This window comes from Cynocephalus volans, chromosome 13, assembly GCF_027409185.1.
Source record: "Cynocephalus volans isolate mCynVol1 chromosome 13, mCynVol1.pri, whole genome shotgun sequence".
Taxonomy (NCBI): Eukaryota; Metazoa; Chordata; class Mammalia; order Dermoptera; family Cynocephalidae; genus Cynocephalus; species Cynocephalus volans.
The window spans coordinates 54,246,145-54,258,784 of NC_084472.1; the positions used below are offsets into that span (position 1 = coordinate 54,246,145).

The window sequence follows — 12,640 nt, forward strand, 5'->3', positions numbered from 1 at the left end:
TTACTCCTAAGGATCTACTAGCAGAATTTGTGCTTCTTGTTCCTGCAACTTTACGCTCTGGTGGCTAGAGGTCTTAGTTCCAAAGGAGGCATGCTTCTACCAGGAGACAGTGATTCCACTGAACTGGAAGTTAAGGCTGCCACCCAACCACTTTGGGCTCCTCATGCCTCCGAATCAAAAGGCAAAGCAAGGAGTTACTGCGCTGACTGCGGTGATGGATTCTAATAACCAAAGGGGAAATTTTTCTAAGGCAGAGCATGTCTGGGATACAAGAAACACCCTAGGTTGTCTCTTAATATTACTATGCCTTGTGATTATAGTTAATTGAAAACTTCAATAACCCAGTTTAGGCAGGACTAAATTGGTCTCAGGCCCTTCAGGAATGAAGGATTGGGTGACCTCACCAGGTAAAGAAAGAACCATGAGCAGGAGAGGTGCTTGCTGAAAGCAAAGGAATAAGGAACGGGTAGTAGGAAAAGGCAGTTATGAATACCAGCTATGACCACATCACCTGTTACAGAAACAAGGCCTGTAATTGTCATGAGTATTTATTTCTTCTCTATTTTCTTATGATTATGTTTGTGTGTATGTGTGCAAATACCTTGGTTTTCTTCCCTCTTATCCCTTTATCATGTATCATAAAATGTACTGACTTTATAATATTTAACTATCATCAATTTTACATTACAGTATTTTAATTATAGCATATCAAGGAGAAGAGTGAATAATACCTAAGGATTCTGCATCCTCTTCTGGGAAAAGGATTAGTGCATTTTTACACAGGACAGTTGTATCAGGTTAGGTGGAAATATGAGTTTGTTACTGACTTTATGTGGACATTAAGTATGACTTAAGGAGATGTGTATGGGTATTGAGTTGACAAAGGGGTAAATTTGTGATGATTAATTTTATGTGTGAACTTGGCTAGGCTACAGTACCCATATATTTGGTCAAACGTTATTCCAGATGTTCCTGTGAAGGTATTTTTTTTCAGATGGGATTAACATTTAAATCAGTAGACTTTGAGTAAAGCAGATTACCCTCTGTAATGTGGGTGGGCCTCATCCAATCAGCTGAAGATGTTAATCAAAAAAAGACTGACCTCCCTGATGAAGAGGTACTGCCGCCAGTACTCTATCAGACTATCTGCAGACTCAGACTGCAACTCTGCCCCAGGTCTCCAGCTTGCTGGCCAACCCTGAAGGATTTAGGCTTGCACCTCCACAATCTCTTGAGCCAATTCCTGAAAATAAATCTCAGTCTCTCTCTACACTTATACACACAAACCCTCTACTGGTTCTATTTCTCTGGAGAACCCTGATATACACTCTTTTCTGATATCTTACATTTGTACTTTGCATTCTTGGGTGATAGAAAACTTTATGAGTAAAGATACTTTAGTAAAAGAAAGAAACAAATAAACAATCACTGACTTATTCTCACAGATTAGAACAAATCAACTTTAAAAAGTGTTCTAGTGAAAAGCAACTTTCAGCATTCGAGACCAGTTTTCCTGGAAAGATTCAGTTCCAGGTGCCATTAATCATAGGTGCTGTAGTCTCACTTTGGGTGAGGGAGACTGGTTCTAGGTCTGGACATTTGAAATTACAATACCTAACATGTAAAGAAACTCTAAGTATGTGGTATCCATGTAATGTATTTTTAATAAGGTTGGGCAAAGTCTTTCATTAGGATCTTAAATTGATTGGCCTAAGCTTAATTTTCTTTGGTTCCTGCCAAACTGCAATATAAAGGACACAGCTGGTGACTGAGAAGAGCTGGCCTATAAAAGAATGCAATTATTTTGACTTTTGTGGTTTTTTTCTACCATGCTTTAACCAAAGGAAGGCTGGCAGAAGGGAATTCAGCTTAGAGAGACCCAAGGCCACATCAACCATCGCATGTGCAGTGAATTCCTAACCAGCCTTCCTATGACAGCTTTCTCAAAGGTCACAGCTATGGTTTAATGAACTCTCCCATCCTTCCTCTAAAAAGAGCAACAAACAGGAGTGGGTCATCTATTGGTAACTGATAAAGAAGTTGAGCTCTAGGAGATAATGCAACAGAGTTAGCTTGGCTGGGCTCTGGACCCTCTACAGAAGCCTGGCTTCTTCGGCAAAAGTGAAAAAAACTATTTCACATTTTCTACCCATCTCTCTCCCATCCCCTCCCCAGCCCTGGGCAAACTAATCCAAAGATCTTCAAACAGTCCTTAGCACTTCCTGTGTCAGTGTAATACTTTGCAGCATGCTTTTTCATTCTGCTCTAAGTCCTGGGCAGCCTTCCTTAATGACATAGCTCAAGTCTCCCCTCCTTTCTGAGACTACCTATCACTGCCCTGGTCTTCCACACTCTGTGTCCTCTCTGAACACTTGCTGCATTGAACGTCTCTCTTGTACATACTGTAGTTATCAGAGACATCAACAGCAGTTACCATTTATCAAGCACTTCATAAAAACCAGCCTCTGGTGCGAGTACTTTACATGTGGCAAAATTATTAAACCAACCACATGACCCAAATAACTAATACTTGCCTGTAAAAACTAAGGTTTAGAAAGTAACTTGCCCAAGGTCATAGCTAGTAGGATGAGAAGCATGATTAAAATCCATGTCTATTTGATTCCATACGATCCACGTCCTGTCTCCTCAATTTGAATGTATGCACCTCAAGGGCTCCATGTCTGACATTTCTCTATCTTCAGTGATGAGCTGAGCATTCAGTTATTGTTTGCTGATGGTCATGTGAAGAAGCTTAAAGTTTAGCACATTCAAAGCAGGCAGAGACGTTAGGGAGGAGGGTTTTGTTGTAATTGTTTATGAAATACCATTAGGGAATTAGTCTATTACATAAAACATGAAATGTAAGAATGACGTAATGTGTGTATACACATCATTAACAATTTAGACAGAGCATACTACATATAACCAAATCAGCATTAGAAGAATTTAATGCCAAAAAAATAGAATTATACACATGTACACAGATAATCAGACACAGAAAACGCGCCTATATTCCTTGTATCCTGTACATCTGAACTTTATAGATTTTATAGACTTCTAATGATTAGCCGTGAACAAAGTGAAATGATATCATTTTTGTACTACATACCTTCAGGGATACATTGTCCAAGAACAAATTTATACCCTTTGCAGCACTTTTTCCTAAGAGATAAACAAACAAAAATCATTTTAAATGTGATGTTAGATTAAAAATAAAATTTTCAGTTATTATTTTTGAATGAAATAACTTGTGCCCCCCAAAATTCTGAGGCATAAAGCAAAGTAGGGACAGAGTACTTTTAAGGCAATCTGAGATTAAAAGGAAAAATACTATCAATATTACATGACCAAATCTTCTAATACAAAGATATCCTTTCTGCAACATAGTATATTAGATCACCCCTTTGAATCCTATAAAGTGAATTAGTTGACTCTGAGACTTTCTGATACTTATATCAAATAATTAAAGGTTTTTAGGATATAAATAGGTAAAGCACCTTTATGGCTGGCTAGCCCCCTCATTCTACAGACCAAAGAATCACATGACTGCTAATTATAATAAATATTAATTATAATTGGCTAATTATAACATAATAATTACTAATTATAACAACAATGAGGTAGCTAATTATCATCAAGACTGGGACTGGAACCCAAGCATTCTGATTCCCATTCAAGTGATTTTTATTTTTAACACCTGTACCATATAGGAACTGAAAGTTACCTAAAATATCTGAATTTAAAAAACAGCAAACAGGCAATTTGTAACATAAATATTCAAGACTTACATCTCTACCTAGGGTAAAGAAATGGAATCGTAAGTTCAAAATTCAAATCTCCACTGCAGAGATTATACCTGCGGTGTGGAGGTGTAAGCTCCGGACAGACCAAACCTCCTGCAGATGATAAAATATGGACAAAATAGAAGAAAACAGCTGCTTGAAGACTGCGGAGTGAATAAAAGCAGGCAGATTTGGTAGAATAGATGAAATTTTAAGCAAGGGACCAACACAGGCTAAGTTTCCTGCTTTTAGGACTTTGGCCTGAGAGAAGATCACAGTGACCATGTGGTATGGGAAGCTGAAATACTGACAGAAAACCAGCGGTATTTTTTGGTCTGATCAGAGGACAAAGCCTGGGCAACTCAAACCGTAAAAAATTAAGGGGGAATCCTGGAGAGTACCAAAGAAGGAGAGCCCCAAATTCTATGTCTAAACTCTGCCCAAGTCTCTGGCTGACCCTAACTTATGTGTGGAGGAGCAGACCCACAGCACGTGGCTAAAGACAGAAGGGGCTGGATAAGGACTAGAGCTGCCACCTACCACAGGCCAGAGTGTTACTTTTAGTCTAACCAAGTTAATTGCCTGCTAGAAGAAAAATATCCATAGCCTCCAAATGAATACAAGATGCAGGGTCTTCATGACATACCTTGCACAGATGTGACCCATTCCTGAGGAAGAAGACAAAATCAGTGGTGCAAACTACAAGATAACCCACATGATGGAATTGTCAGACTTTAGTTATTTAACTATGCTCAATGACATGAAGGAAAATACACTTGTACTGAATAAAACAAAACCCCCCAAAACTAGAAAAATCTCAGCAGAGAAATAGAAACTATTAAAAGAACAAAATGGAAATTCTATAACTGAAAAATATACCTGAAACTAAAACAAAAAACAAACAAACAAAAAAAACAACCCAGTGCATGTGTTTAACAGGAGAATGGAGAGATGATGCAGGAAAGAATTAGTGAATTGGAAGATATATAAATGGAAATTATCTGATCTATAGAAGAGAAAGAAAAACTCAGCCACAAAAAAGAATGAAATTCTGCCATTTACAGCAACATAGATGAACTTGGAGAAAACTATGTTAAATGAAATAAGCCAGGTACAGAGAAATATCACATTCTCACTCATATGTGGAAGGTGAAAAAGTGGATCTCATAGAAACAGAGAGTAGAATAATGGTTACTAGAGACTGGTGGAGGGAGGGGGAAGGAGGGATGGGGACAGGGTGGTCAGTGGATACAATATGTTAGAGAGATAAGAAGAATGGGATCTAGGGCTCTACAGTAATATAGGGAGACTATAGTTAACAAAGTACTGTGTATCTTCGAATAGCTAGTCAAGGTGATGTTGAATGTTCCCAACACAAAGAGATGACAGATGTTTGAGGTGATGGATATGCTGAGTGCCCTGATATGATCTTTGCACACAGTATGAATGTAACCTAATATAATATTGTACTCTATAATATATACAATAATCATGGGTCAGTTAAGAAAACTAAATTTAAAAGAGAAAAAAAGAGAAACAGAGAGTAGAAGGGTGGTTATCAGAAGCAGGAAAGGAGGTGGGGGAGAAGGGCGGGGAAGGTTTGGCAGGCCAGGACAAAGTAACAAAGCTAGAGTTAGACAGGAAGAATAAGTGCTCGTGCCCTGGGGTGACAACAGCTAATAATACTGTATTGTAAATTTCAAGATAGGCAGAAAAGAGGATCTTGAATGTTATAACCACAGAGAAATGATATATGTTTAGGTGAAAGATATGCTAACCATTCTGATTAGATCATTATATAATGTATGCATGTATTGAAACAATAAACTGTACCCCATTAACATGTATAATGAAAAAAATAAATTCAAAAAATTAGCAAAGACTCGGGGACTTGTGGGCCAATATCAAAAGTCTCATGTATGGTATTTCAAGTTCCAGAAGGAGAGGAGAGGATAGAGTGAATAGAACAGACTCCCCAAATTGAGTGAAAGGCATAAATTTACAAGTTAAAGAAGTTTAGCAAACTCCAAACAGGTTAAATACACAAGGTACTTCAAAAAGCTTGTGGAAAAATGAATTAAAAGATAATGCAAATCCTTCTATGAACTTTTTGAAGTAACCTTGTACACACACAATGCCTAGAGATAATCACAATCACATTGCTAAAAACTAAGGCTAAAATCTTGAAAGCAGAGAAAAATTACACATTATACACAGGAAAAGGATGATTTTAAAGACCATTACTGTGGTAACCAGAAGACAGTTGTATGACATCCTGTGAGTATTGAGAAAACAAACCTATCAACCCAGAATTCCATATGCGGTGAAGATATCATTCCAGAATGTAAGTAAAATAGAGATATCTCAGATAAAATAAAAACTTCATTGCCAGTAGACCTGCACTATAAGACATGCTGAAAAAAGTTCTTCAGACCAAAAGGGAAATGATACCAGGGAAAATTGGGCCTTTAGGAAGGAATGAAGAGCATCATAAATGGTAAACATCTGGGTACATGTAAAAGACTTTTTTTTCCCTCTTAATTTTTTTTTAAAGCAAACGTTATAACATTGTCTTGCAAGGTTTATAATGCATATAGAGGCAATAAATATGACAACTGTAGAAAAAAAATGGTAGAGGGTAAATGGACCTATATGGTCACAAAGTTTCTACAATGGTATAATGCCAACATTTCCACTGGAGGAAACATTCCTTTGATGTAAAATAGTACAACACCGACACTCGCACGGCACCGACATTTCCACTGGAGCAAACATTCCTTCTTTCTTTCCATGCCTCCTGCTAAACCTTCCCTACTCTCTAGCTGGATTCCCTATAAGCTTTCCTTTACCACTTCCAACACCATACATCAGAGGCTGAGATTTAACCAGGGTTCAGTGAATCTGCAAATCTCAAGAATATACCCCAAATATATTTTGAGTTGACTGTAATGATTCAACTAGCATTTTAAAGAACTATTTCTTTGTAAGAGAAATCAGATTCAAGGTCATTCCTATTGCAATGTCACCCTCCCTCATTTGTGTTTGGACAAACTGCCTAGGTAGAACAGAAAGAAATCAAATACAGTCTAACAGCGGGTAATTGCATATCACCTGCGGTGGCCTACCACACCACCTGTGTGAACATGCCATTTCTTTGTTGTAGTAGAGAAAGGGGCACAAACCACAGATTTAGGAAATGAGGCATCATCTTTGTCCTAAAGCAAGTTTCCAACTTTGTCACATGGTCAGAACCCTCAACCAGTTAGATAAGACCTTCTGTCTTTCTAAGAAGAATTTTGATACACTTAAATTTACCTTCTCTATCACATTTTAATAAAAAACAATTTAAAAGCATTATTCTCTACTTTTGCAAATTAGTATAATCTAACTATATTATTGGTCCAATCAATTTGTGTGGACTGGTCTGCCAGATGGATTACCATTTAGAGAAACTTAAGAAATCTCTTCCTAAACATAAAATTTATGAAAACTTTATTAAATCCATAATTTATAAATTTGATGTAAAATTTATTAAAAATTCATACAATTTATAAAAGTCACATTTGATAGAGAAAACTCTGAAGCCAAATTATGTAAAGTAATGCCACTTCATTCTTCTCTCTGTGACATTTCTTACATGCAGCCCAGCTGTGATATACACCTTACTTCAAAAGCACTAGGTGGGCTTTCATTACAAAATAGCGGCATTTAGTATGCTCCTAAACCAGACTTGAGTGAAATAGCTAAGGTTCCCTCCTCCACAGTCCGCACATGTGCCTGCCTGTACTTCTTCTCTCAATATAGATTAATCTGAATCCTTCTTCAGCATATTTTACATTAGAAGGAAATAACCTATCTATCCATCCACCCATCTATTCATCAAATTTACTGATATGAATGATGTGTGACAATGTCGAATTTTCTCATTAGGCAATTTCCCAACATCTCTAACTAAATTACAATTTTATATGCCAAGAGAAGCCCATGGGGGTATAAATTTATGATAATGCGATGATTTGTAACAGAGGTAGAGGATCTACCTTTACATTCCATGAAAATTAAACTCTGCCTAGTTTTCCATAGTTTAAGCCAAAGAACAACCCAAAAGAAAACTGGTTTAATAGAGTATTCGTTAAAATTTTATGGTTATTATTTACTGTATTACTTGAATCTGTCTTACAGGAAAGCTGTAAGAGGAAGGAGAGTGAATATTAGATGATTCATGAGAAAGTCAGATAGAGGGAAAAAACATGTGTTTCTGATACTCAAGCCTAACATCACATTTAAACATATGGTTCTATCTGTCAGTTTCTATTTGAATATTGCATTTAAGGTATAGTAGCCTCTGAGATATTCGGTGGCATTTTAAAGTCCATACAAATGAATATGATCCTTACAATCTCTTTCCACATTCAAAACATTAAATTTGGGCAATGTGACCTTTCTGGGCATTTCAAAAGCTAGAGAATGTCCATGCAGTGAAGCTAGAAGCAGCCTGTTATTTGCCTTTGTGTGAAATTAAATGATAACGAAATGATTTGATATGCTTTCAAAGGGCTGAGTTTCAGAAGGGGCATACATCATTTAAACCTGCTTAGCTAAGAATTCACTTTCCCTATGGGTTTTTTTTTAATTGCCTAGTGAACCCTAGCTCTCCACTCAAGGGAAGGAGTTCTGAGATTCCAATGCATCCTCTGTCTTCCCCAGAGTTCCTGGGAACACATCATTATTTTGCATATTGAACACCCATCCATCATAAAGCACCATTTAAAATAAATAATGAAATATTCCAAAGTATAAAAAAAATAAACACTGGCTGCACATGTTATACCATTTCAAAGATTACTTACAACATAATTTATGTATAATGAAACAGACTGCCAAAGTGGAATCTTATTTTGCAAGCATGGACACTTGTTAGACCTAACTACAAACACTGCTGTGCAGTTTTTATCTTCAAGAAAAACAAACCAAAATGGGGAAAGCTCACGTGAATTCTGGGGAGGCAGTCATTCTTAATACGCTTCACGTGTTGAAGCTTGGTTTTCCAAATGCAAATACTTTTCTCATTTCTTTGTAAGGGAAGTAGTGATTAGCTGGTTGTTACACAGAAAGGGTGACATCTGGTAATCAAGAAAGTCTGTGGAGGTTTCTTTCCCCTTGGTGCCCTTGAATATTATCACACGTAAACAATCATACATAAAAATGGTACAGCCATTAATACATCCCACCAGCCAGGTGTGTGTGAGAGCTTTTGGAAGGAAAAACAAAATCAGGTAAATGAAGACAACAGATAGCATCATCAGACTGTCTGCTGATCATATATTAGAGTCTGGAAAAGACTTTTTTAAAAAGCTGACTACAGATTTAAAGGACTAGAAGGGATCTTGAAAGGTCAAGTGAGTTACCAGGCAAATATTTAAACTCTTGCTGCAATGAAAGAATACATTTTCCTAAAATTTATTTTGGGTTTCCCTTGCATAGATGCCTATTCATACACAAGATATATCAGAATTTTTTAAAAATGGAGAGCGAGAACTGCATTTTTGAGAGTATTTTAGAGTTTTTGGTGTCAAGCTATGTATAGTAGAGAAGAGCACTGGCTCTGGGGTCAAGCAAATCTGGTTTACAATTTGTGCTCTGACATTTAAAGAGCTAGGGATGTGACCTTGGGCTCGCTTCTTAAACTTGCTGAGCTCTGAATTCCTCATGGATAAAACATGAATTAATCATATTTGCCTTATGGGATTATTGCAAGGATTACAGATAATATAATAAAGGGGCCTAGCACAGGGCCTGTTTGAGGTCAGAATACTGTTCTAACTACAGCTTTTTGAACACAACAAAAGCAACTCTTCCCAGCTGCTTTGATCTTATAAATCATCTTTTTCTTTCTTTTGCTTCTTACTCAATGGCTGACATATCTAGTCTCCAAAAACCAAAATGAGGTGTGAAGAGAAGGGAGGGGGAGAAACCTTTGATTTTAAGATGATGGAAAAGTAATATTTTATCCCTTTCTTCTTTCAGAAGTTAACCCCACATAATGAGAACAAGAAATAAACACGCAAACCTCACACTCCATGGATTTAGGAGACTTTTCTAAGCCTGAGCCACAATAAATAAACATGGCAAGTGGATGGAAGAACAGGAGTGATTTTGCAGAGTGGTGTAATTTCAAACCTAGGCATTTCCAGAGGAAGTTACCATGGAGAAGCAAGGTGACTCACCCTGCAGAACCTCAGCAAGGTTTAGAGATTGGAGGTACTGGCTACTAAAGAAAGAGGAAGCAGAAGACAGCAAGATGGTCTGAAAGTCTGGAGAAAAGCTAGCTTTCCAGTTTCCTCCCCAATTCCAAGCAGTGAGCCTAACACCCTCTGCCTGCCACTGCAAGAGAAGAAAGGTATATTCTTTAAGAAAATTGTACTCAAGAAGTTCAAGACTAGGAGACACCAAGCCAGAGAACTGAGTGGATCCTGTTTACCAGCTGACAATCCTGTCCAAGCAGACAGAGTTTCCAAATGTTTTTAACGAACCTCTTCAATGTAACATTTCATTCCAAAACAATGAACCCTTCCTGGTGATGGTTTCCACAGGTAAACTAGATGGTGGTTTCCTCCCATCTTCAATTACTCAGTCCTAAATGAAAACATGAAACTTAAAAACTGGAAACCCCGATTTGTATTGTTTATTTTCATCATTCCAACCGCACTGTGACATGCTCGAGGAGAGAGTTGCTTCAGGGCTGCTTTTAAAGGGCTGCAGGCTTAAAAGTGGTCCTGAATTTCTCTGTAAAGCTCTTAGAGTAAGGACTCTCTCGTCTCTTCCTTTAACCCTTTTACCTTGCCAACATCTTTCATGAGCTTCGCCTGACTTCCTGTGAGCTACGAAAATTCCTTCCATACTGGATGCCCCAAGTACAGAACTGAATAAAATGACTCACCTCCCATATGGGCATGTTTGGTCCCAGCCTTTTAACCAGAAAGAGCACTCCTCCAGGGCAAATGTAGTAGTAGCCTGTTACTACAGCAATCATTAAGAGTAAACTAAAACCAAAGCAAAACCCCAAAACCTCCCTATTTATTTATCTACATGTAAGCTTGTTATTACCAAATCTCGGTGACAATATCAAGAGAATTGTAAGGAACACATGAGGTGTAACTTGGTAGTATATGCACAATTGCTAATGGTCAGTATCAAATGAGGAAAACAATATGGAGGTTCCTTAAAAAATTAGACTAACCACATGATCTGGTGACCCCCCCTACTGGTTATATACTCAAAAGAATTCAAAGCAGGGATGCGAACAGATATTTGTACACCAATGTTCATAGCAGCATTGTTCACAATAGCCAAAAGGTGGAAATAACCCAAATGTCCATCGATGGATGAATGGACAAACAACACGTGGGAAATACATACAATAGAATATAGTTCAGCCTTAAAAAGGAAGGAACTTCTGACACGTGTTACAATATGGATAAACCCTGAAAACATTATGCTAAGTGAAATAAGCCAGGCACAAAAGGACAAATACTGCATGGTTTCCCTTATATGAGGTATCTAGAGCAGTCAAATTTGTAGAGACAAAAAGCAGAAAGGGAGTTGCCAGGAATTGCAGGGAGAGAGGAATAGGGCATTACTGTTTAATGGGACAGAGTTTCAGTATGGGAAGATGAAAACGTTCTGGAGATGGGTGGTGGTGATGGGTGCAGGACAATGTTAATGTACTTAGTGCCACCAAATTTTACACCTAAAAAAGGTTACAATGGTACATTTTTATATGTATATTTTGCCACACATACACAGCTATCAAATGAAGGGGCAATACGGGTGAAGTCTTGTCTTTTCCCTAATCATTAAAGTCCTGGTCATAGTATCACCCAGGTTTTAGCTATTTGGATTACAGGAAAAAAAAAAAAAATTAAAAAGTATGTGTGGAAGGGTTATTCTTAGATAGGGCTAAGGTAACATCCAGAAGGTATACATTCCAACAAGGCTGCAAGTGATGACTTTTTCATTCAACAAATGTATATCATATACGTACTCAAAAGACAGAACAGCTGTAGGGTGGGGCCCTGGGCCTTGGATATGTACTTCCCTGGTTTGAATCCAGGCTCTGCCACTTTAGCTTTGGATCTTTAACATAAAGTCCCTCTAACTCAATTTCTGCATCTGTAAAATGGGATAGTGCTAGTACCCACCCCACAGGCCTGGGTGAGGGTTAAATGAGCTAAAATGCACAAAGAGCTTAGGCAGTACTGGCATACATTAAGTCCAACAGATAATGTGAAAGGAATCTATTTTTCCTGCTGCATCCCCCACACTGAGCCCATCTCAGGGACACTGAGTGCCGCAGGGCAGGGGGTCTGAAAGCAAGCAGCCCCTCCACAGTCTGACTCCCATCAGGCCTGCCTCTGAGTGGGAAGAAGCCAGTACTCACTGATGGTAACATGGGGACGGGCATCACGGTCGTGTGTGTTTCCAGATTCACTGTTGCTTAAAGATGACCTGATCAGCTAGCAGGGGAAGTGAAATCCTCTCAGGCTACCGAAGCACTTCACCTCCCTAGGATCAATGCCATATTCACCTCAATGATTAAATGCATATGATCACATCTCCGACTGTTCACTGAAAGCTCGCCTGGGAACGCACAGGAGATGCCAACAGCTCACCCTGCAAGGGGGTCACCATCACATGTTTATGACAGCCCCTCCTTATCTCCCCAGTGTATCAGTCAAGGTCTTCAGACTCACAGGATCAAGGTCCAGACAGATATCCAGAGACCAGAGGGGTTGTGGAGACAAGAACCTTGGATTGATTAACTTCCTCTTTACATCTACATTGATGCTCTACACCCA

General features: G+C 38.3%; 1 protein-coding gene across 1 annotated transcript in view; it reads right to left on the minus strand.

Moving 5' to 3' along the window:
• Nucleotides 1-12,640, minus strand: part of CCBE1 (collagen and calcium binding EGF domains 1) — a 265,386-nt gene that overhangs the window by 42,677 nt on the left and 210,069 nt on the right. Inside the window, exon 3 of the mRNA XM_063076979.1 lies at nt 3,110-3,162. Within this exon, the coding sequence (XP_062933049.1) occupies nt 3,110-3,162 (53 nt within the window). The remainder of the gene's footprint in view (nt 1-3,109; nt 3,163-12,640) is intronic.